The sequence below is a fragment of the Equus caballus genome, chromosome 13, assembly GCF_041296265.1.
Source record: "Equus caballus isolate H_3958 breed thoroughbred chromosome 13, TB-T2T, whole genome shotgun sequence".
In the NCBI taxonomy this organism is placed as follows: Eukaryota; Metazoa; Chordata; class Mammalia; order Perissodactyla; family Equidae; genus Equus; species Equus caballus.
Window position 1 is genome coordinate 30,389,882 of NC_091696.1, and position 24,564 is coordinate 30,414,445.

Genomic DNA, 24,564 nt, shown 5'->3' on the forward strand with positions numbered 1-24,564 from the left:
CCAACGTGCGCGCATGCGTCCTCTGCCAGGGGAAAGTTTTTCTTGCGGCACCCGGAGGCAAGCCCTAAAGGGCGGAATAGTTGCAGCCGCAAGCAGGGGCTTCCGGCGGCGAGTAGCCGTGATTGGTGGAGCCTAGTAGAGGGGGCGGGGCACCGGGAAATTCGAATGGGACAGGCAGTCAAAAGAGAGAGTGGAATGGACGCGGAGGTTCCGGCGCAGCTGAGGCGACGCGGGATGGCGGCAGCGACCTCGGGTATGCGATGCCGGCCTGGCGGGGCGGGGCGGGGCGACGAAGCCTGGAGCCTTGTAGGGTAATGCGTCGGAGTCTGCTTTGGACTCCGCGGCTTGTCCGGAGAGCCAGAACGGCGCGGGGGCGCGGAGGGGGAAGGTGGGAGTGGGGAGTCGCAAACTGGGCAGCCCACCTCGCTCTTTCCTTCTCACTGTTTCCTGCTGTCCGCGCGGATCAGTCGACCCGGGTTGAGACCCGGTTCCGGCACTAGTTTCGTTTGAGCCCAGCGCCCTTTTCCTCTGTGAGCTTCAGTGTTTTTGTAAAATGGGGACGATGTCCCGATCTCAGGAGATTACGTGAATAAGCGAGTGAAAGTGGCTAACGTTCTCACCGTAAGGACGAAAGGAAGGGAGCTGGACGCGCATTTAGGGGGAAGGGTTCTGTATATGACGTGTTTGGGTGCGGGGAGATCCCTGAGGGCTGTCGGAGGGCAGGCGGGGCTCAGCTGGGCTGCAGCTGGGTGTGAGTCCACAGCATAAGATGCGCTAAGACCCCAGAAAAAGGGAAATAAGGGACTGTTTCCGTTCACTCCAGCCGTGGAAGTCAGTGCTATGGTAGGGTTGGAAAGTCCGTGAGGACACTCAGAATCTTGCGAGTCTTTGTTTACATATGCGTCTCCTCTCTGCCTGTAGACTGAATTCTGGTAGTGATTAGGTGGGCACCATAGTAGTTTATTTGAGTCCCTGTTTGTCAGGTTCTGTGGCAAAACAAAGTTATTTAGTAGAATGTCAAACACATATTGAGCCCTTGCTAGGTGCCGGGCACAGTTGCAAGCATTTATGGTGATTAATTAGTCTCAACGCGATGCTATGAGGTGGTTACTATTATTGTCCCCGTTTTACAGATGAGGAAACTGAGGCACGATGTGTTTAGTAACTAGCTCAAGGTTAACACAGCTAGTAAATATTGGGGTCTGAATTTGCACCCAGGCAGTCTGACTCTAGAGCCTCTGCTCTTAACTATTATGCCCAAGCACATCATATTCCTGCTGTCTGAGCCCAACCTCCCCTCATCCTTCCAAGACCCACTGTGTCTGGTACATAGTTAATATCGTAAAAATGCTTGAATGAATACTGTCCCTTCCCTACAAGAGCTTATAGTCTGTTTCCGTAGTCATATAAACATATAATATGAAAAGCAATGAGAGATATGTATGTCTGTGTATATATATCTATCTATATGCTATGAGAGTTAGAATCTGAAGTAAACCCTTGGGTATTCTGGGAGGACTTCATTAAGGAAGTGATATTTAAGGTGGGTTTCAAAGGTTGGATAAGAGTTTGCCAGGCCGTGGCAGGACGACAAGACTATGAAATGATTTCTTATTTATGTTGTAAAGAGAGGTTAAAGTTGCTCTCTTTGGCTTAAATTCCTAGTCAATAAAAAAGAGTTAAGCTGAATGAAAATTGGGAATTGTGGGAGGGGGGAAATTATAATAAGTAAGTGCTAGCCTTGTGCACCCTCAAAATTGCTTTTATGATGTAGTGTAAGCACTTGTTTATGTGTGCTTCTCCTTCCCTCCTCCCCTGGACTGAGCTTTGGGGCAAGAATGGCAGTGAGCCACTTTTATGATGAAAACAGGGAACGAACAAGCCCATGTTTTATGTTAGTTCATTCACCACATCTTAACCTGTTCAGCAAATACTCCTTGAGAGCCTACTCTCTGCCAGGCATTGGAGATACAAAGGGTAGCAGAAAAAGACTTATTGTCGCTGAGTTCACAGTCAGATGGAGAAGGCAGACAAATGTGCAGTTACAGTGGGGTGTGATGAGTGCTTAGATGGAGGAGCTAAAGAGAGCCATAGGTGCACCTAACAATGCCTTAGTGGGAGAGTAATTTTACAAGGGAAAGTTTTTTAGAGGAAGTAAGGTATAAGCGTTTACCTCAGTCACTTGGGGGGTAGGTGGGGTAAAGAAGATATTCCAGGGAGAGAGAATAGCATGTGCAAAGGCCCAAAGGTGTGAGAGAACTTGGTGTGTTGTAGGAATTGAAGGAAATTCATAATGGCTGAGAGCTTACAGTGCAAGGAAAGAAGGGGAGAGAGAATGATTGGAAGGGAGTGAGACTGGAGGCAGGGAGACCGGCTGGAAGACTGTTGAGATGATGACTTTGGCAAAGATTGTACAGTGGGAATGGAGAGAAGTGGACTCACTTAAAAAGGTAGAATTGACAGATGTTAATAAGTAACTGATGCGGGAAGTGAGAGAGAAGGTAGAGTTAAGGAAGACTCTCATTTTTGGAGTTGGTTCCATTCATTCTCGTTAGAGAGCATGGAAGGAAGATGAGGTTGCGAGAGATGGGGAAGGGTTCTGTTTAGGACAGGAGGAGTTTGAAGTACCTGACAGCCATGTCAGAGAAGATGTCAGGGCAGCAGCTGGGAATGTGGATCCAAAGTTCAGGAGAGAGCTGTGGTGTGGAGGTGTCGATTAGGAGTCATCAGCTTTAAGATAGTAATTGGAGCCAAGAGAGCAGGTGACCATGCCCATGAAATGAATCAAGGTAGTGGTACTTAACTAGGGGCAATTTTGTTCCCCATGGGGACATTTGTGATGTCTGGAGACATTTTTGGTTGTTACAGTTGGGTGGGGCTGAGGGGGGTGCAGAATGCTACTGACGTGTTTAGTACATAGTGTGTGCTAAACATCCTACAATGTACAGGACAGCCCCACCACAAAGAATTATTCAGCCCAAAATGTTAATAGTGTCAAAATTGAGCAATTCTGGTCTAGAGAGAGGCTAGAAGGAGCCTAGAAAAACATTTAAGACTGGCAGAAACTAAGAAGGAGTGAAGAGAGAGCTAGTGGGTGGCAAGGGAAAAGTCTATTTCCCAAAGAAAAGCAGATCAAGGATGTTGAATACTGCTGGGAAGTCAAATAGGATGGGGACCGAGCATGTCTACTGGATTTAACAGTAAGGAGGTAATTGATGACCCTGCTGAGTGGTGAGGGCAAAAGTGAGTTGCTGCCTTGAGAAGTGAGTAGCAAGAGAAAGAGTGTAATAATAATAGCAACAGCTAACATTTACTGAGTCCTTGCTGTTGGCATTGTGCTAAACGTTGTATGTACATTATTCCTTTGACTCCTCACAATCTTATGAGGGTAGATACTGTAGTTATTTTTATAAAAAGAACCTGAGGCTTGAAGAGGTTAAGAAGCCTTCCCAAGATCACACAGCTAGTAGGTGGAACTTGTCTGACTCCAAGGCCCATGGAGATACAAAGATGAAGGGGCTGAGAAGGCCTGGGGTTTCGTTTAACGAACTCTAGAGTTAGACTTTCATTTGAAGCTCTGTCACTAACTGGCTGTTTACCAGGGGCAAATTAGCTAACCTCTCTATACTGAGGTTTCCTTGTTTGGAAAATGGGGGATGAATGTAAAATGAAACACTTACTGAGCTTTTACCAAGTACCAATGCTGTTCTCAGCACTTTTACATGAATTACCTTGAATTACCTTATTTACTGCCTTAACCCAACTAGTAGATATTTTTATTCCCATTTTACAGGTGTGGAAATTGAGGCACAGGAATAGAAAATAATTTCTCCAGATTATTTAGTTAGTTTTAAGTGGCAGAGCTGGGATTTGAACCCAGGCCATTTTACCTTGAATGATGAACCTACCTACTATGTGCTAGTTATTGTGATGGCATTTTATATGTTACTTCTTCTAATCCTCATTAAGCCTTTCCAAGGCCCATTCCACTCCACTTTAGAGACAAGGAAACAGGGCACATGAATGTTAAGCCACTTGCCCAAGGTCACAAGCTAGTAAGTGGTAGAGCTGGAATTGACATTCACCTCTGTCTGAGCAGAATCTACCCTCTTTCTAGGTCACCACAGACTTTCCCTTCCCCTTGAATTGATCACTAAGCTTCCTTAAGTGCTTCTGTTTCTCTCGTCTTTCTCTGTTCTCACAAAAAAATCTGAGAAAGATAGGCAAGGGAAAGGCTCCTGCACACATTTTTGACAAGTTGGTGAACATCTTTGCAACTTAGTTTTCTCATCTGCGCAGGTGCATCTGCAGGTTCCTATTTACTTGCTGCTGACTTTCAGGATTGCCATGAGGATCAAATGAAAACTAGATGTCCAAGTGCTTTGTAAACCAGAAAGTGAGAAATAGTGTTACCAGCTTCACGTGTCAGATGAAGGAACAGAAGCCCAGTTCTTGAAATAGGCCATCTGCTTATGAGTATGCCCCATGTATGTGTAAGATTCTTTCCAGGGGTAGTCTGCCCACCTTTTTGTCTTGATGTTTTTGTGTTGGCCTCTTGCCTTAGATGAGGTCTATGACTCCCAACAACCAGCTGCTACCACCAGCACAAAAGGAATCAGAGCTACCAAGAACTTCCCCAGTTGGTATATAATAGGGAGGCAATATGGCATCCTCATTAAAAGCAGATTTTTGGAGGTGAAGAGATCTAGGTTTGAATTCAGCTGTTAGCTGTGAGCCACAGTATGGTATCCCCCAATGTAAAATAAAGAAGTACCCTCCTCATAACATATTTTTCAGCTCATTCAGTCCTCATAAAAATAAAGACGCTTTTTTTTTTTAGTTTTATCTTGTGTTTTCTGATGATAAAAATAATTCATAACCTTTTTTCTTTTTCCAAATGACTTAGATTTAATTATCAGAAGCAAACTAAACAGAAAGCTTACAATAGAGAAGGATTGCATGTCTGCCTTTTGCAAACTGAGCAAGGACAAAAAGAGACTAGAGGCTGCCTCTCAACCTTACTCCTGCCAAACAGGGACATCCATGGTGGTGGTGGTGTTGTTTTTAATGCAAACATTACAACATTATAGAACTAGTTAACATAGAAAATAAACCCACATAATACCCCATCAAGAGAAGACCATTGTTAACAGTTTAGAGAGTGTGTGTATGTAGGCATACACATGTAAGTATATATTGTAAACCCTAGGTAGGAAATAGAGGCACAGAAAAGTAAGGCAGTTGATTGACTGGTTTTGGGTGGGGGCAAATGTCAACTGTTTTAATGTTTAGAACAACCCCGCAGGATACTGGTCTACGAACACCTTGGCAATTCAAAGTGTGTCCCACCAGCAGCATCTGGGAGATTGTTAGAAATGCAGAATCTCATGCATCACCCCAAGGACTGATGCCAAATCTGCATTTTGACAAGATCTTCCAGGTTATTTGTGTACACATTACAATCTACACCACACTGGACCTACTTATCAAGCAGGGAAGGAACTGAGGCCAAGCGTGGGGACACCCACAGTACAGCCAGGGTGGAAAGACCTTCCCCAAAAGGAGCTGTGGCCCCTGGCCCTCCCAATGATATCCCTAGGACCCCAGCCTCCAGGCCATTTTCCCTGCCTCTCTGTCAAGGTTATGGAGGTCTCTAGTCTATAAGATGCTGGGGATTTATTCTGTTTATAGGCTCTGCTTATTCCTCCTTTGAAGAGCAAAAAGATAAAATGTAGGTTATGATACAAGATAAAGTAATGGCCCCATGTATAAAATATCCTGGTGCTCAGAAGAGCTACTGCACCTCTATGAGCCATTTCATTTGGTAAAAAAGGACTAATAGAACCTACATCTCAGGGACACCATGAAGATTAAAGTATGCCTGGCATGAGTCAGTGCTTAATAAATGTTAATGCTTGCGAAGTACACGATGTGGTTTACAGTCCCTGACCTGTATATAATCTCTCTCCTTCAACTCCCGCTGTACTCCTTGTGAGACCATGTATTGGATTCATCTTTTTCTTCCGTCTTGCCCTTCTCTGCTCACCCTAACTAACAGAACACACACCAGTCCTGCCCCACCAGTTCTCCAGGGAAGCCACACTTTCACACCTCCATGCTTTTGCACATGACTGGAATGCTTGGCAAGCTCCTATTCATCCTTCAGAGCTCAGTTACATCAAGTACCTCCTCCTCCAAGACTCCTACCCCTACCTCTCAGCAAAGCTGGTCCCTGCTTCCTCTGTGCTTTCACCATACTTCATGCCTAAAACTTCTCTTCTCTCCTTCAGGAGCTGGTCGCTGTCGGCTAAGCAAGGTGGGAGCTGGCCGGCGCCCACCTCCAGCTCGAGTAAGGGTGGCTGTACGACTGCGACCATTTGTGGATGGAACAGCTGGAGAAAATGATACCCCCTGTGTACGGGGCCTGGACAGCTGTTCTCTAGAGATTGCCAACTGGAGGAACCACCAGGAGACTCTTAAATACCAGTAAGGTTCAGGCCACTCTTCCCTCCCATCTCTGTGACACTAGGGATCACCTAGGCCTGCTCACACTATCAGTTGCCCAGATGGTTTCTCAGACCTGCCTCTTCAGGATCCTTGTTCCTTCCTTAGTGCAGCTTTGTTCCTCACAGCTTCATTTGTTCATTCAGGAAATGTTCACGGGTGCCCATTGTGATGGGTCCTCTGTAGGATACTGTGGGAAAAGACTGGAAGCTAAATCAGACACATTACTACTGTTCACAGTCTTGTGGGGGAAATAGGCACAAAGAGGAGAAGGAGCAGCAAAGGTGAGCAGGAGAGCCCCAGCTAGGGTCTTGGGGAGGGGTGGGAAGGGTTGGAGGTACATAGACCAGCCAGCCAACATAGGCTGCAGCTGGGTGGTATCAGAGAAGACCACCCAGATACTCACAAGGACAGCTACTTTAAAATCCCAGTGGAGGGGCTGGCCCCGTGGCCGAGTGGTTAAGTTCACGCGCTCCGCTGCAGGCGGCCCAGTGTTTCGTTGGTTCAAATCTTGGGTGCGGACATGGCACTGCTCATCGAACCACGCTGAGGCAGTGTCCCACATGCCACAACTAGAAGGACCCACAACGAAGAATATACAACTATGTACCAGGGGGCTTTGGGGAGAAAAAAGGAAAAAAAAACAAAATCTAAAAAAAAAAAAAAATCCCAGTGGAGATTTAAAGTTCAGACTCCTTGGCCTGTCATTGTAGGCAAGGGACTGGCAAACTACAGCCTGCAGGTCAAATCTGACCAGGAGACTTTTTGTAAATAAAGCTTTATTGGAACACAACCATGCTTGTTTAGTTACATATTGTCTATGGCTGCTTTCCGACTACAATGGCAGAGTCGAGTAGTTGTGAAAGGAACCATATGGTCCACAAAGCCTAAAATATTTACTGTCTGGCTCTTTACAGAAAAAGTTTGCCAACCCCATTTTAGGCCCCTGACAGTTTGGCTTTAGTTTCTTTCCAGCCTCATACCCCTAACACATGCTATACTCTACTTATACTAATCCCTGCTGTGGCCTCAGCCACAGCTTCTTGACCAGAGTGCAACGAATGGACTATAGGTGTGATGAGTCTCACCTAGTCATAAGCAGTATCCTCTATTTATTCCATTATGGTGTACAAATACTACTTTCTATATATACTGTGATGTGAAAAAGATTGGGAAGCTCTGCCCTTTCATACCATGTCTTGTCTATGTGCTATTTTTGATAGTTAGAATAGCTTTCTCTTCTCTCTTGGGCAAAATCTTCCTTCCTCAAGAAGAATTAGCTACACCTTCTAGTGTGTTCTCATCTTCATTTCCTGAATCACAGCAAAGTATGAATATCTATCTATCCCACTAGACTGCAGAACTCCCAGGAGCAGGGACATTAGATCATTTCCATATTCCTAACACCAGTATAGGGACTGGGATGGATGGTGTTGAGTGGGTGCTTTCTAAGGTCTTTGTGCAAGAAAAGGGATAGAGACTCTTTTAAATCTGAGGCCAGTATTATCCTCTAGGTCTAGGTGAGAATGGAACGCTCCACTAATTTCCTCTTTTCTTCCTGCCTACAGGTTTGATGCATTCTATGGGGAGAGGAGCTCTCAGCAGGACATCTATGCAGGATCTGTGCAGCCCATCCTAAGGCACTTGCTGGAAGGGCAGAATGCCAGCGTGCTTGCCTATGGGCCCACAGGGGCAGGTGAGGGAGCCAGATAGGGAACAGCTATGAGTCAGAAAGGGCTAGGGTGTGGGGAGGAAAATCTCACAGCTCTCTCCACTCTTTCCCCAGGGAAGACGCACACAATGCTGGGCAGCCCAGAGCAACCTGGAGTGATTCCCAGGGCTCTCATGGATCTCCTACAGCTCACAAGGGAGGAGGGTGCTGAGGGCCGGCCATGGGCCCTCTCTGTCACTATGTCCTACTTAGAGATCTACCAGGAAAAGGTGAGACCCTGCTCTGATTGGAAAGGGAAGAGAAAAAGGGTCAAAATAAGACCCAGCTCTAGAACATGAAGCTCTGCTCTAGCAAGGAGGTACGACCTGGAATGACAAAGTTTGGGGTAGCAGATGGTAAAACTTGTGAGATTCCATCAGAGAAAAAGAGACTGATCCCCAAGAAGTAAACAGCCTGTGTCTGGGGAATTGGCTCTACCTCTCACTGCTCAAACAGGTATTAGATCTCTTGGATCCTGCATCAGGAGACCTGGTGATCCGAGAAGACTGTCGAGGAAACATCCTGATTCCAGGCCTCACGCAGAAGCCCATCACTAGCTTTGCTGATTTTGAGCGGCACTTCCTGCCAGCCAGTCAAAATCGGACTGTAGGTGCCACCCGGCTCAACCAGCGCTCCTCCCGCAGTCATGCTGTGCTCCTGGTTAAGGTGAGGCCCACTGACAGGGGTGAGGACCTTAAAAGCCTCTACAGCCTGAGCTAAGCCTGAGGCCCTTGCTCTTTACTCCCAGGTGGATCAGCGGGAACGTTTGGCCCCATTTCGCCAGCGGGAGGGGAAACTCTACCTGATTGACTTGGCTGGCTCAGAGGACAACCGGCGAACAGGCAACAAGGGCCTGCGGCTGAAGGAGAGTGGAGCCATCAACACCTCCCTCTTTGTACTGGGCAAAGTGGTAGATGCACTGAACCAGGGTCTCCCTCGTGTGCCTTACCGGGACAGCAAGCTCACTCGCCTGTTGCAGGTCGGGCCGCCCATCTCAGGGAAAAGGGGCTGGAGAAGGAGGTTCTCAGGCCTGCTGCGGGGTTGGGGAATAGCAGTCAAGTAATGGGAGGGCGGGCTTCTGACTCACCCACCCTGCCCAATTCCCATGCCTTAGGACTCTCTGGGTGGCTCAGCCCACAGCATCCTCATTGCCAACATTGCCCCTGAGAGACGCTTCTACCTAGACACAGTCTCTGCGCTCAACTTTGCTGCCAGGTCCAAGGAGGTGATCAACCGGCCTTTTACTAATGAGAGCCTGCAGCTTCATGGTGAGGACTGGGGTTGGCAGGAGTGGAAAGGCCAGATCTGGACAATTGAGGAATTGGCTGGATCCACCAAGCATCAGCACAGAGGCTGACCACCACCCCCATCTTCCCCTAGTCTTGGCATCTGTTAAACTGTCTCAGAAAGAACTGCTAGGCCCATCAGAAGCAAAGAGAGCCCGAGGCCCTGAGGAAGAAGAGATTGGGAGTCCTGAGCCCCCAGCAGCTCCAGCCTCTGCCTCCCAGAAACTCAGGTGAGCAGAGGGGGAGGGGTCTTGGGCATATTTCCTTTCCTGTTGTGTCTGGGTTGGGTGCAAAGCAGCAGCAGGTTTAGCCCGGAAGATCCTTGAGCTGCCAACTTGTTCTTCTCCCATTCACCCAAAATTCTGCTCTCTTGAATTCACTGAAGTGCTAAGATCAATTTCTGTCCTCAGTGCTGCTGCCTGGGGCCCTAAGGAGGTCTCCTCCTAGAGCTTCTAGTCCCCTCCCTTTCCATTTTCCAACCTCTTTAGGCAGCAAAACCTCACATTTGGGGGCATCTGTTTCAAGGACAAGCACTTTTGCTTCTGGCTCAAGGAATAATCTGGATCAGGTCTTTCAGGTACAGAGGATAAGAACAAGGCAATGGAGACAAGAGATGAAGAAATGTCTTGCTGAGATCCCTCAGCCTGTGTTAGAGTCAACCTCTCCATGACTCTCCAAGGAGCTGGTTGCTGTCCTAACTTTGTCCTGCTTCTACCCTCAGTCCAAACAAAGCCTCTCTACACTAAGTCCCTTCTGTGTGTGTGTCCTCCCTTCTCCAGCTCTGACAGCCCCACCTCATGGCCCAGGACGCACTAATCCTCAGGTCACGCCTGTTAAGCAGTCCTGCTTTCTGTGTCTAACCATGATTCTCCAAGGAGCCAGTTGCAGTTTTAACTTTGCCCTGTTTCTACTCTGAGCCCCCCAAAAGCCTGTCTACACTGTATAAGTCCTAAGACTGCTGAACAGAGGTGACCTGAGAAGGCCAAGGATTAGTGCACACTCTGCCCCAGGGGGCTGTTGTAGTTGAGGAAGGATGGCATACACAAAAGGTGCTTGCTCACTCACAACCTCATCTCTCAATTTTGTCTTTCTCAAGTCACTTTTCAGCAGTCCCCTCTCCTCTGTGTACAAACTCAGAAACACCTGCACATCTGTATTACACGTGAACAGGCAGGGTTTCTGCCTGATTGGCACCCTGGGTAAGCTCAGAGATGGGGCACATCAGACCTACTTAGACCCTGTCGTTAGGGGGCTCATGTTTCAGAAGGGGATATTTCCTACAGGAACATCAGTATATGATGCAAGGTAGATATTACAGAGTGCAATAAGGAAGGAGGAGCTTCTTGTTCTGTGAGAGCCAGGAAGGAAGAAACGACTTCTAGTGTTCACCCATATTTTCTGATCCTGCTCTTCCTAGGCACTTGCGCACGAACAACAGGGCAGTCTCTGTCCTTGAGGAACTAGTTCACAGTGTAGGAAAAAAGATAACACAGTCAAGCTGGGTATCATGGGAAAGGTGGCATCAAACTGACTTTGAATGATAATTGAGATCAGATGTGAGAGAAAAAATTCCAGACAGAAGGAACAAAAGTTAGGCATCATGCTTAGATTAAGTCCCGGACTCTGCTTGAATAGGCCTTTGCTGCTGCCCACAGGAGAAAGGCTTGGCACTTGAGTCCTTCAGTGGCTTTCAAAACCCTGCTGAAGATGACTGGCTCTGTGCACCTTTCCCCAGCTGCTCCTCCAAATGGACAGGCACACAGCCCTTGCTATCACCTTATCAAGGTCTCTTACTTTTCATTAGTAAGTACCTCCAGCAGAGCAATGTCTTAGATCCTGAATACCTGGAACGCAGTTGTTTACTAAATGCTTGTTCTCATCTGATTTCCTGGCATCCCTGAGAGGTTACTTGGGCAAGTAGTGATCGATCCCCATTCACCTGATGAAGACACTGCATCCAGAGAGTCTGGATGACTTGCTCATAGTTGCCCAGAAAGTTAACACTAGGGTTTTGGAACCACAGAATATACCACATTAAGGCATGATGAGGGGAATCCTGCTGCTGGAGAGGGTGATGAGAGAAGAGGTAGATAGGGAGTAACCTCTTTGCTCAGCCCCCTACAGAAGCTAAGTAGCATGGACCCAGCCATGCTGGAGCGCCTCCTAAGCTTGGACCGCCTGCTGGGTTCCCAGGGGAGCCAGGGGACCCCTCTGCTGAGCACCCCAAGGCGAGAGCGGATGGTGCTCATGAAGACAGTGGAGGAGAAGAATTTGGAGATTGAGGTAAGTGTTGAGGGTGTGGGGGCTGGGATTCCTACCGGCCTTGAGAAGCAATCCGAGGATCTTCAGATAGGGAAGGGCACTGAAAGGCTGGATCAGATCCAGTTTTCATCCCACCCCGGAAACCCTCAGTTCTCCAGCTCCTGCTTTAATGTCCTTAACATGGCTGAACTTTGAAAAATAATTGAGATCACATGTAAGAAGAAAATATTCTAGGTAAAAGGAACAAATGCAAGACACTGCCATTTCCTGAAACATAGCTCAAGTTAACTTAGGAATCTGCTTGAACAGTCCTTCCCTTCAGTGTTTCACCAAGTGGCTTATTCCACCTCTGGGCAGCTCTGATCATTAGAAAACCCTTAATTATATTGGGCTCCAATTATCTCCTGGTAGCTTCTCCCATTGGTCCTCGCCCTGCCCTCTAGGGCGAGGCACACTGCCTGCACACTCAATTTCCTAATTCATTGCCCTTCAAGCTGACCTAGAATTGGCTCTGGGTCACATTTCCTGATCCTTTCCAACAGAGGCTTAAGATGAAGCAAAAAGAACTAGAAGCCAAGGTGCTAGCCCAGGAGGCTACGGACCCAAAGGAGAAAGAGAACTGCTCTCCCATAATGCTCCGACCCCTTGGCCGCCGCACAGTCACGGTGGCTAAGCCCCTCAAAAAGGCTGTGGTGATGCCCCTACAACTGAGTAAGTTTGGCTCTGGGGGCCAGGAGGGCCCAGATAACAGATCTCAGAAAGGAGGTGTTAGAAGCAGCTGTCCTCATGTCACTCGTGTCCTCCCACCATAGGCCAGCCCGAAGGAGGGGTGAGGAGGATCTGAAATAGAGCTGGGTGTTCTGCTCTCAGGCATTTAGTACAATGGGGTAGACTGACAAGAGCATGAATGATTATCATGCAAGACCAACTGAGATTACTTGCAAATACACTATAAGAAAGGTCATGGAAACACAACAAAAGAAGAGGTTAACTTGGGGTGGAGGGGAACTGGGGAATCAAAAATGGGAGAACCATGTGGCTACCAGGGTGGGTGACTCGAGTTCACGATTCTTGCTTTCAGTTCAAGAGCAGGCAGCATCCCCAAATGCCGAGATCCATATCCTGAAGAGGAAAGGCGGGAAGAGAAAGGTGAGAGTAGTTGGAGGCTTAGGCTACACCTAGAGCCTAGAAGTAAGGGGTAGTGAGCTCTAGTGGGAAGAGCACTGGCCGTGGAGTTACACAACCTGTCAGAACACTTATTAGCTATTTACATTTATTAACTCATATGATCTTCACAGCAACTCTGCTGCCACTCTATCACAAGTTGGATAAAATGAGAGTCAGCCCAGTGAGTGACCAGAGGGAAAGGTTTCTGTGCAACTTGACAGGAGGGAGAGACAGGCTAGGGAGGGCGGGAGGTAGCTGCTGTTCGGCTCCTATCCTTGGCAGAGGAGTCCAAAGCAGTTTGCTGCCACGGGCAGAACAGCAAACTCTGCTGTTTCTGTCACTCACCTCCCCCTGCCTCATAGCTGGAGTCCTTGGATGCCTCAGAGTCGGAGGAGAAGGCTAACGACTGCTGGGAGCTACAGATCAGCCCAGAGCTACTGACCCAGGGGCGCCAAAAAATCTTAGATCTGCTGAACAAAGGCTCAGCCCGGGATCTGCGCAGCCTGCAGCGCATTGGCCAAAAGAAGGCGCAGCTCATCGTGGGCTGGAGGGAGCTCCACGGCCCCTTCAGCCAGGTAATGGCCCAGGGAGGGCAGCCCCGGAATGAAGTGGGCCCTGGGGGGAGGGAGAGCCTGGCACGCCCTAGACCCCTTCCCCATCGCTGCCCTCCTGCCAGGTGGAAGACCTGGGACGCGTGGAGGGCATGTCCGGGAAACACATGGAGTCCTTCCTGAAGGTGAGCTCGGGCTGGGCCCCGGCCCCCTCCTCCCCAGCCTGCGCCCGCCCCGGCTCTAACGCTGCTCTCCCTTCCCTCCTGTGTTGCAGGCGAACATCCTGGGTCTCGCTGCGGGCCTGCGCTGCCACCCCTCCTGACCGCGGCTCCTCTCCTCTTTTTTAAAATCCTTGTATAACCGCTTGTTGTGTAAATACAGTTTTTACTCCGGTGCTTCAGCCTGATTTTTGGGACTGTGGGGGCAGGGCCGGGGGTATAATTGCCCTTGGGTGGACGACTAACACCCTCAGCCAAGTTCTTTGGGCGCCATCTTTGGGAAAACATGAAGCAGCCCCGGACTGTAAATAAAACGCAGGAGCCGGGAGTGGGGAAAGGACGGTGGCCGAAAGGAAACAAAAAGCCAATGCGAAAGCAAGATAATGACGACCGTTAGGCGGGCGCGCGCTTAGAGTTTAGCCCCGCCCCATCTGTACCCCCAGCGCGCGCTCCCCAATTCTCCCGCTCAGCAACGACAGCGGTTTTGTGCGCGTGCGCGCGAAATAACGGCCGCTGGCGGAGGGAGGAGGGGGGTGGAATCTTTGAAGGGGGGGAAGAGCGAAGCCGCCCTGTCTCCCGCGCGCCCACCACCTGCGCCATCGTCAGCCAATCAGCGGCCGTCTCGGGGGTCTCGCGCTTGGGGCGACTCGGGCTGCTGGGTGGCTTCCCCGTCCCTCCTCCCGCCAGAGTTCCTCTCGTGCCTCCCCCCTCCCGCTGGCCGTGCGCGAGCTCGCGCTCGCGCCCGCTCCAGCCTCTTGTGTGTCCTCGCGCCCCCCGCCCGCCCTCCCCGCGCGCAGTGTGCTCCGCTCCCCCCACCCTCCTCCTCCTTCCCCCCTCCCGCCCGTCCCGCGCGCCTCCTCCCTGGGTTCCCCCTCCCCCACTGCCGCCTCCACCTCCTCCCGCCCCAGGGCGAGCGCGAGCTACCTCCCTCCCTCCCTCCGCCATGGATCCCGGCAACTGGAGCAGCTTCATCTTCCAGGTAACAACCCCCTCCCCCGCCCCCACCCCCCGTTCCCACCCCCCTCCCGCCCGCCCTCCCTCCCGTCCCACCCCCCCTCCGCGCGCCCGGTGCGCGCGCAGCTGTCCCCCTCCCTCCCTCGCGCCCTCCCCCGCCCTCCCCGAGGCGCCGGCTGGGCGCGCGCGCGGCGGGGGCCGAGACTGCTCCCTCGCTCCCCCCACCCCGCCCCGCCGGGCTCCAACCGCCGCCGCCGCCGCCGCCGCCCGGGCCCCCGCCCCCGGCCCCCGGCCCCGCGGGGCCTCCAGCCCCCACCCAGGGGGCGTCGCCGCCGCGGTCGCCGCTGCGCTCCGCGGCCCTCCAGGCGCCCTCCTTCCCTCCCTCCTGCCGGCCGGGGCGCGCGGGCGGCGGGGCGGCCCGCGGGCCATGCGTTCGGCGCGGCCCAGCCGGGCCGGCCGGGGGCGGCGCCCCGAGCCCGGGCCCCGCGCGGCCCGCGCCCCTGTCCCCCGTTGAGCCCCGGGGGCCCCGCCGCGGCCGAGGCCATGTTCCCCGTGTTCCCTTGCACGCTGTTGGCCCCCCCCTTCCCCGTGCTGGGCCTGGACTCCCGGGGGGTGGGCGGCCTCATGAACTCCTTCCCGCCACCTCAGGGTCACGCCCAGAACCCCCTGCAGGTCGGGGCTGAGCTCCAGTCCCGCTTCTTTGCCTCCCAGGGCTGCGCCCAGAGTCCATTCCAGGTGAGTAGGGGCCGGCCGTGGCCGGGAGGGCGCCGACCCGCGGCCGCGGCCCACACGGCGCCTTGTCTTCACAGGCCGCGCCGGCGCCCCCACCCACGCCCCAGGCCCCGGCGGCCGAGCCCCTCCAGGTGGACTTGCTCCCGGTTCTCGCCGCCGCCCAGGAGTCGGCTGCGGCTGCAGCCGCCGCCGCAGCTGCCGCTGCCGCTGCCGCCGTTGCTGCCGCGCCCCCTGCCCCGGCCGCTGCCTCCACAGTGGACACAGCGGCTCTGAAACAGCCCCCCGCGCCCCCTCCGCCGCCCCCGCCGGTGTCGGCGCCTGCTGCCGAGGCCGCGCCCCCTGTCTCTGCCGCCACCATCGCCGCAGCCGCGGCCACTGCCGTCGTAGCGCCAGCCTCGACGGTCGCCGTGGCCCCGGTCGCATCTGCCTTGGAGAAGAAGACAAAGAGCAAAGGGCCCTACATCTGTGCCCTGTGCGCCAAGGAGTTCAAGAACGGCTACAATCTCCGGAGGCACGAGGCCATCCACACGGGAGCCAAGGCCGGCCGAGTCCCCTCGGGTGCTATGAAGATGCCTACTATGGTGCCCCTGAGCCTTCTGAGCGTGCCCCAGCTGAGCGGAGCCGGCGGGGGAGGGGGAGAAGCGGGAGCCGGCGGCGGAGCGGCCACAGTGGCCGCTGGTGGCGTGGTGACCACGACCGCCTCGGGAAAGCGCATCCGGAAGAACCACGCCTGTGAGATGTGCGGCAAGGCTTTCCGCGACGTCTACCACCTGAACCGACACAAGCTGTCGCACTCGGACGAGAAGCCCTACCAGTGCCCGGTGTGCCAGCAGCGCTTCAAGCGCAAGGACCGCATGAGCTACCACGTGCGCTCACATGACGGCGCTGTGCACAAGCCCTACAACTGCTCCCACTGTGGCAAGAGCTTCTCCCGGTGTGCACAGGGCCTCAGCCGCCCACTCTGCGGGTTGGGAGGGAGGAAGGGAAGGACAGCAACGGAGGTGGCCTGGCCTTGGCTGGTGGGAGGGAGGAGGTTTCTGAGGATGGGGACCGGGAGCCACTCCCAGGAAGGAGGGAGGAAAGCCTCTCCTAGTTACCAGGGAGCAGGGGGTGGTACTTAGCAGAGGAGGTGGGTCGTTGGGTAGTAGGAAAGCTTCGTGTGGGAGGAGCATGAGACAGCCCTGTGCGAGGGGAGGGATTTCTTACCTAACTAGAACTCTGAAGCCTCGGGTTTAGGAGAAAATCCAGGGACCTTTGGAAAGGCCTGTAGTGCCTACGAAATTAGGCAGATTTGGGGGCACCTCCACACCCCAGGGCCCTAACCCCAAACCCAACATATCCCCAGGCCGGATCACCTCAACAGTCACGTCAGACAAGTACACTCAACAGAACGGCCCTTCAAATGTGAGGTAGGAAGCCCGCCTCCTCCTGTCCTGGTTTTCATGATTTTGATCCTCATTGTAGCTGTCTGAGTTCAGCCTCTCAGACCCCCTTTTTCTCTCTCTTTTTGCTTTTTCACTCCATTTTCTCATCCCTTCTTCAAGACCCCATCATCTCACTCCCATTTCCTACAGATCAAAGATCCCCAAGGCTCTGATTCCTTTAACCTCTTGCCCCCCTCTCCCTACTCCCCAAAGCTTTAACTCTCCTGACACCCCCCACGCCCCTCCCCCCTCCCCAGAAATGTGAGGCAGCTTTTGCTACAAAGGATCGACTTCGGGCGCACACAGTACGACACGAGGAGAAGGTGCCATGTCATGTGTGTGGCAAGATGCTGAGCTCGGCTTATATTTCGGACCACATGAAGGTGCACAGCCAGGGCCCTCACCATGTCTGTGAGCTCTGCAACAAAGGTACATGCTGAGGGATGCCGGGAGGGCCAGGGACAAAGGGTGGGGACAAACCCAGAAGCCCTTCCACAGATGTGGGTTAAAGGTGATGCAGCCAAGAGCTCATGGCATCTAGAGCCCTTTAGGAAGCAAATGAAGCAACACTGGGACGACTGAAGATCACTAAGTTCTAAGAGGTCATGGCTGGAAAAGATTGCTACCAGAAAGAGTCAATTTCTGGGTGTGTGTTGGGAGAATGGGAGTGGGACATATGGCTGCTTTGGGGAAGGAATGATGAAGAGAGCCAGTTCCCAAGGGTTGGAAGGCAAGGTTTCAGCTGTGCAGCCACTAGTTCTTGTCTTTGGCTCCTGGGGCGAGTGGAGTACTTTGGCAAGCATTTAGCAAGCACACGTCCTACCCTAGTAACAGAGAAAACTGCTTTTAAACAGATTGACTTGTTCACTGAGTAACTGGGCTGAGACTGTATGGGGCACTGGAGGGAGGGGACACAGCCGTCTCTGCTGAGGGTCAGCCCTACAAGTGGTTAGGAATCAGTGTCCTGTCACCCTAGGATAGATCCCGTGGCCATGGAGAATGGGCTCTGATGAGGGTACTAAGGCCACGAAGTTGACACCACTCAACCAGGCCCCAAGCTTAAGGGCTGTGCCCCACCAGCCCCAGCAGAGTAGTTGTCCCCAGGTTACCAAGGATGTGGTGGGAGGAGGACAGGGCCATCTGAGGAGGGCGTCCCCAGCCTAGGAGAACAGCCCCGTCTCTGGGGTCTCCGCTTGGCTGACCCCCATCCCCCCATCCCAATCCACCCCCCCCCCCATAGGCTTCACCACGGCAGCATACCTGCGCATCCACGCGGTGAAGGACCATGGGCTCCAGGCCCCGCGGGCTGACCGCATCCTGTGCAAGCTGTGCAGCGTGCACTGCAAGACCCCCGCCCAGCTGGCCGGCCACATGCAGACCCATCTGGGGGGGGCCGCCCCCCCTGTCCCGGGAGATGCCCCCCAGCCACAGCCCACCTGCTGAGGGGGACCCCTGCACCCACCAGGCAAGGCGTGGGGCATGGCTGGGGGGGGTGGGATGGGCATGTGGGACAAGGGGGTTCAGAGGGCCCAATAGGGGATCTCAGGAAGGCCAGGGATGCCCATCTATCACTCAAAGTAGGGAGATTTCTGGGGACAGGGAGGGCCCTTCAGAACTGGGTAAGGATGCAGGTTGAAGTCTCTGGGGACCAAATAGGAAGTGAGCAACGGCTGTGTCCCAGGGGAAGGAGTCTGGGAAAGAGTCTGGGGCAAGGGGCAAAGTTCTTGCCATTCAGATCGCACTGTGATCTTCTGGTGTTTCTCGCCGTGCAGGTACTGGTGAGGTCTGTCCAATGGCTGCGGCGGCGGCGGCAGCGGCGGCGGCAGCAGCAGCAGCAGTAGCAGCCCCCCCCACAGCAGTGGGCTCCCTTTCGGGGGCCGAGGGGGTGCCTGTGAGCTCTCAGCCACTTCCCTCCCAGCCCTGGTGAGCTCAAAGTTGGTGGGGGGCAGAGGGGAAAATGGAGGAAAGTCCCTTGGTATCATCTCCTCTTCCCCTCTCTCTTCCCACCAACTCCTCACACTTCACTCACCAACCAAGGAGCCTCCAGAAGGAAAAGAGGAAGAAATGTTTTCTTAGGGGAATTCGCTAGGTTTTAACAATTTGTTTCTCCTGCTCCTCTCTTCTCCTTATCAGACCTGACCCCACACACACACCTGTTCCCTCCGTTGTGTTGAAGCCCCCTGGACAGTGGGCAGGGGTGGCAGAGGACAGGAGTGGCCACTGCCCTCACCCTCTCTCCTCTCTGTAAGCCCCTGCCCTGCTCTTCCAGGGATTTGCGAGCCTTCTCCCTTGATGGTCCTTGCTCCCCTCCTTCCAGCCCCTCCCCCAACTGTCTGCTGCCCCTCCCTGGGGAGTTGGTGCTTTTTTTTTTTTTTTTCAGGGGGAGGGAGGAGAGGAAGGAGGGAAATCAAAAGATTCTGTCCCAGGGAGGGGAAAAGGTGAGATTTGAGAAGGGGCAGAAGCGGAGAAGGCAGAGGTTGTACCTTCATAAGGTTGGGTTGTTTGGGCTCAGGCCCTAAACATCCTACTTGAGAATCATCAGGGGAAAACAAGTCAAGGGGAGCAGAAGGAGCCACTAGGGCCAGAGGCAAGACAAGAGATGGAATCTTAGGGGGCCAGGGTAAATGGGGGGGTCCAGGGCCTAGAGGTGCTTCCTAGGGTGGGGGGAATGCAGCCACAGTGTCTCCCCCTTCCCTCTTCTACCCCAGCTCCAGCCCTGGCCTTTTCTTTTCATCCCTCTCCCCCACGACAGAAGCTATGGCCCTGGCCATGTCATCGTGTTCCTGTGTCCCCTGCATGTTCCCCATCCTTCACCCCCTCCTTTTGCGCGGACCCCATTACAATAAATTTTAAATAAAAACCTGTCTCTGACTCTGGATTGAATGACTTGCTCTCACCAAGCCCCCTGTCCCCACCCACCAAGGGTTTCTTTTTGGGCCTGGTGTCAGGCCCAGTCTTGCTCTGGCCTGTGTGGCTCCCAGGCTCTGACTCCTCCCTCTCCAGAGGCAGCACCAGTAGCTGCAGCCCAGATACAGGGTGGGGCCAAGGCTCTAGTGGCTGTGGAGAGCAAGTTCCAGGACTCCCAGATCTCTGGGGAATACCCAATCTGGACAGGCCCAGAATAGCCAGTGGAGGTTTGAAGAGGCCTGGGTTAGAAACCTAAACAGAGTTGCTGGACATAGATGCTACTCTCCACCATCTATACCCATGGCCTGCTGCTCAGATCCCAGCCAAATACCTGTACACCCTTAAGTCCCTGAGGTGATGGTGGATGATGCAGCTGCAGAAAGGCTGGGCAGGTCTGAGCCCTAAGACCGGGAGCAGTAAGGTTGAGAATAAAAACTGCACTTCTCCCCACCGTGTCCCCTTCATTCTTGGCATGGTCCACCATGTATTTACTCAGGCTTCTCTGCTCCAGCCCCGTCTTGTTCCAGACTGCCCCTGCAGCCCCTGCCCTGCTCCTTGGAATTCCCTTCCCTGTCCTTGCTCTGGCTTTTTCAGGGACCCTTTTCTTGAGCCTTCCAGTACCCATTTCTGCTGCTTCCTAGGGGGTAGAGGGACTTCCTGTCAGGCTCCCTTCTCTTGAAACCTCACCCTGCTCTTACTCTGCAGCCTCTCCACATTTTGCCTCATCTCCCTTCCCATCTTTCTGCTTGTAGGGGTGCCTCCCTATGGTCCTGCCTGTCTCACTGGTCCTGTCTTTCCTCGAAGAGCCCTCTCCGTTTTCTCCAACCCCCTACTTCTACCAGGACCCCCGGTGACCGTTGGCGGGAGGGGCCCGGGGCTTGGGAAGGAGGCACCCCCGGGAGGCGCGCGTGGGAAGAGGCAGGGAGGCAGCGTGAGTGGTCCCCCGGCCAGTTGCCCGGGTAACGCGGGGCCTGGCACGAGTGGCTCCCTTGGGCTGGCGGGGAGGGGCGGGAGCGTGCAAGGGGCGGGGGCGGCGCGCGGCGGCAGCAGAGCGTAGGGGAGGGGACCTGAGAGGAGGGGACGAGCAGAGGGGAGGGGAGACCTGCCGCCTCCCTCCTTGGCTCGCTGACTCCCTCCCGGGCTGCGGCTGCTGCAACGGTGGCGGCGGTGGCAGCTGCAGTGGGAGCAGTCTGGAGGCCAGCGTCGAGGTGAGACGGGGATGGGCTGAGGCTGCGGGTAGAAGTGGACGGACAGACGGCGGACGCTGCACGGGAATTCGGGCGCCTGGAGGACTGGCTGGTGGTGCTGGGCGCGCCACGCCAATGGGAGGAGGCGTAGGTCCTCCAGGGCGAGGGAATCCCTGGGAGAGGGGCTGAGAAGGGGCTCAGAGGAGATGCCCAGATTCCCCAGGGAGGGGCAGGAGGCGTTTGCGCCCCAAACGCGCAGCAAGAAAACTGCACTAGCTGGGTGCCCAGAGGAGGGGAGGATGCAGAGGGAGTGGAATGTGAGTATCGGGTCCTCTGCCCAGTCTGCCTATCAGAGTGTACGGGTGTCTGCACAGCTTGTTGATTTCGGGGTGCTGGGCCATCTGCTAGGATCTGAGAGTCTGGATCTTGTTGGGTGGACCCGGGAAGAGACCATGGGGAGGGTCCTGTTTACAAAATGGTTAATCTTCCCACTGCTCTCCAAGCAGATTACTTTGCGCAGAGCACTGCTCCCCAGAGAAGTCCCACCCCAAGGCAAAGGAAACCCCAACTTTTCTTCCTCTCCCCAGAGGCAGCCTGAGGTAGCCCTGAGACGGGAGCATAGCTCTCTTGGGCTGCAGTGCTGAGAGCCCCCTCTTCCCTCCTCACACCAAGCCTGTCTCCTCCTCTTCCAGGATTTGCTGCTCTCTCTGCTGCTCCATCCTTCCCACAGAGGCCCTCTCCCCTTTCCCAACACAAGATGGCAGCCAGCAGCTCTGAGATCTCTGAGATGAAAGGGATAGAGGAGGGTCCCCAGACCCAAGGAGAAGGGTCTGGCCATTCTGAAGCCAGAACTGGCCCTCTCCAGGTCCCAGCTGGGGTCCCAGATGAGCCAGAGTCCCTGCACCCAGGCCCAGACATCACTGGGGCCCCTGTGGACTCAGAGCCCAAGGCTGGGCTGGCTCCAGAAACCACAGAGACCCCAACTGGGGCCCCAGAAACAGCCCAGGCCAGAGACCTCAGCTCAAGCCCAGGAGGGGAATCAAAAACCAACTCCAGCCCCAAAGAAGCATGCCAAGAGCCAGCATCCAAACCCGAAGTGAGCGAAGAGGCCACTGCAGACCAGGGGTCAGACCTGGAATCTGCAGCCCCACTTGAGCCAGCCTCAGAGCCCACTCCCCAGCTGGGCCCCCAGTCAGTCCCTCAGCCAGACCCCCACCCAGGTTCCCAGCCCACCTTCAAGCCAGCTCTTCAGCCGGAGCCCTCTACTCAAGCGGAGGACCCCACTCCGGTCCTCACAGAGAGTGTGGGGGAAAAGCAGGAGAATGGGGTAGTGGTTCCCCTGCAGGCTGGCGATGGCGAAGAAGGGCCAGCCCCCCAGCCTCATTCACCACTCTCAACAAACGCCCCCCCAGCCAATGGGGCTCCTCCTCGTGTGCTACAGCAGCTAGTTGAGGAGGAACGACTAGGAAAGGCTCACCGTGGTCATCTAGGATCTCCCCGAGGTAGCCTGAGCCGCCACCCCAGCTCCCAGCTGGCAGGGTCTGGGGTGGAGGGGGGTGAAGGCACCCAGAAGCCTCGGGACTACATCATCCTCGCCATCCTGTCCTGCTTCTGCCCCATGTGGCCTGTCAACATCGTGGCGTTCGCTTATGCTGTCATGGTGAGTCCTATGGGACCCTGGCCCAGGCCTGCTGTGGCTCCCAGCTTCCTGCCAGCACTGGGACAGAGCCCCAGGAGTAGCCTCGCCTTCCCTTCCCTCTCTGCATGGATCTCACTTTCTAATTATGGGGCCTTTGCTTGCCTCTCCCTAGGACTTCACCCTCTGAGCCACCACTGCCCTACCCCTCAGGTGGGAGGGACGTCAGGACATGTTTCACACAGCTTTGCTGACCTGTGCCCTCCTCCCCCTACTTCTCCAACCTTCCTTCCTCCCTTAACCACTGTCCACGGGCCGGACGACTCTTTCACCTGATCCCTGCTGGGTTGGCTTCTCCTGACCTGGGCCACGGTGCCCCCACCCCTCACCCTAACCCCAGTCCCGGAACAGCCTGCAGCAGGGGGACGTGGATGGGGCCCAGCGTCTGGGCCGCGTGGCCAAGCTCTTAAGCATCGTGGCACTGGTAGGGGGGGTCCTCATCATCATCGCCTCCTGCGTCATCAACTTAGGCGGTGAGTGGGGGTCTGGGACAGGATGGGAGGAATGGAAGGGTTGGCAAGGCCAGCTCTACTAACCCCTGCCCCTGCTCTCTCCTGTCTGTCCTCTCTACTTCTCCTTTGTCTCTCCTTGTCTCTCCCCCCTACTGTTTCTGTCCTTCCCTTCCTCTCCTCTCCCACAGTGTATAAGTGAGGGGCTCTGCCCTGCATTCCAAGATTTTTCTTCCTGTTGGGAGCTGCCTTGGGCCCATCCTCCCCTTGGGGGAGCCCAATCGATGGCCCAGGCCTGCACCCATAGGGACCAAGGGAGCCTGAGCGGCCTTGTTTACAGCTTCCTTCCTGCTCCTGCATCCTGCCAGGCTCCTCTGCCAACTGTAGGCCTCCTTTCTCCCTGCACTGTTTCCAGCCTTCCTGCACCTCTGCCTGCATCCCCTCCAGCCTCTTGGCCTCCCTCTCCCTGCACTTCTGGAAACTTCCCTGAACACCTCCCAGACTCTCTTTGCTCTCAGCCTCCCTGCATCTCTGCCATCCTTCCTGCACTTCTTCCAACCTCCCAAATTCCCTGCACTTCAACCCTGGTCTCCCCTCCTAACTTTCATTGTCTTAGCATCTTCCCTTCCCTCTCCACACCCTCCTCCCCCTTCCCCTTCTTGCCTCCTCCTCTCCCCTCAGCATCCTCTCCTCCCCTCAGGATCCTCTCCTCCATCCTCCTGCCACCGCTTATTCTGCAAAGACTCCAGCACTTAGATCAGTCTGGGGGAGGGGAGCGGTGCCTTGAGAGGGGCTCCCTAGCCCTGGGCTCCGCCTATTTTCTGCTGGGACCACCCCGGCCCAGACGCCCCCAGGGCGCCTCGCGGGTCCCAGAGCTGGCAAGCCAGGCCTCGTTTGGGGACTTGTGCAGGTGTGGGGAACACTGTTTCGAACATGCAGTGGGAGAAGGGAAGGGCGCGGCTGTTGACCACCGCCCCCCCCCCAGGTCAGCCTGAGTTGGCCTGTTTGACCTGGGCTTTTTAACCGAGTCAGCGAGTTTCTTAAAGGCGTTGGGGCTGGGGTCATTCACGTGCTTTGTAACGAAAGAACCCCCAAGATAGGACCAAAGCTCCCAGCTGCATGGAGCGAAGGAGGGGCGGGGAGCTCTATAATTTTCTGACAGGACGAGGGAGGTTTGTTGCACGCGACAGCCCGCTGGGGAGGCAGGGACCCAGCTACGACGCAGTTTGGAGTTGGCGGTTTTTTTGTTTTCTAAAAAAAGTGTGGAGGGAAAAAACTACAAGTCTAAAAAAAAAAAGGATACATCAAACTGATTGTCCCTTTTTGTATGCCGGATGCTGCATGAGTCTGAAACACTAATAAACGGAGACTGCATGAGACTCGCCTTCAGCCTCTGTCCTTGCGTCGGTCCGCCGGGGGGCCGGTGGGACCGCCGCCTCCTTTCCGGGGTAACCCACTAGGTGGTATGCGCATGTGCCATCCCAGTGGCCATCTTTACTGTGGGCCGACGCCTATT

The 24,564-nt window shown here is 54.4% G+C and overlaps 3 protein-coding genes across 16 annotated transcripts; all 3 read left to right on the forward strand.

Annotated features, from left to right (window-relative positions):
* The first annotated feature begins 22 nt into the window (after positions 1-22).
* Positions 23-13,876, forward strand: KIF22 (kinesin family member 22). Its single transcript, XM_023615999.2, has 14 exons — positions 23-253; positions 6,291-6,486; positions 8,073-8,200; positions 8,291-8,445; positions 8,672-8,881; positions 8,964-9,194; positions 9,330-9,483; positions 9,596-9,731; positions 11,616-11,784; positions 12,306-12,474; positions 12,845-12,912; positions 13,293-13,505; positions 13,607-13,666; positions 13,756-13,876. Exons 1-14 carry the CDS (start codon positions 166-168, stop codon positions 13,801-13,803), a joined length of 2,025 nt encoding a protein of 674 aa, XP_023471767.1. The 5' UTR covers positions 23-165; the 3' UTR covers positions 13,804-13,876.
* A 271-nt stretch (positions 13,877-14,147) lies between these two features.
* MAZ (MYC associated zinc finger protein) lies at positions 14,148-19,673 on the forward strand. 10 transcript variants are annotated; one of them, XM_023616003.2, is made up of 7 exons: positions 14,153-14,678; positions 15,302-15,388; positions 15,463-16,319; positions 16,731-16,794; positions 17,067-17,238; positions 18,050-18,274; positions 18,582-19,673. In XM_023616003.2, exons 1-6 carry the CDS (start codon positions 14,643-14,645, stop codon positions 18,250-18,252), a joined length of 1,419 nt encoding a protein of 472 aa, XP_023471771.1. In that variant the 5' UTR covers positions 14,153-14,642; the 3' UTR covers positions 18,253-18,274; positions 18,582-19,673. The 10 variants fall into 10 exon arrangements, 8 of the variants coding, with proteins under 8 accessions (XP_023471773.1, XP_023471771.1, XP_023471772.1 ...); XM_023616004.2 differs by having other exon boundaries at positions 14,194-14,678; positions 15,493-16,319; XM_023616005.2 differs by lacking the exon at positions 18,050-18,274 and having other exon boundaries at positions 14,148-14,678.
* A 1,044-nt stretch (positions 19,674-20,717) lies between these two features.
* Positions 20,718-24,427, forward strand: PRRT2 (proline rich transmembrane protein 2). Of its 5 annotated transcripts, none has more exons than XR_011424665.1 (4): positions 20,718-20,924; positions 21,596-22,563; positions 22,715-23,072; positions 23,240-24,427. XR_011424665.1 is itself a non-coding variant. In XM_001496325.6 (4 exons), exons 2-4 carry the CDS (start codon positions 21,661-21,663, stop codon positions 23,248-23,250), a joined length of 1,047 nt encoding a protein of 348 aa, XP_001496375.3. In that variant the 5' UTR covers positions 20,718-20,924; positions 21,596-21,660; the 3' UTR covers positions 23,251-24,427. The 5 variants fall into 5 exon arrangements, 4 of the variants coding, with proteins under 4 accessions (XP_001496375.3, XP_070088047.1, XP_070088046.1 ...); XM_001496325.6 differs by having other exon boundaries at positions 22,940-23,072; XM_070231945.1 differs by having other exon boundaries at positions 20,921-21,050; positions 22,940-23,072.
* Positions 24,428-24,564: the final 137 nt, after the last annotated feature.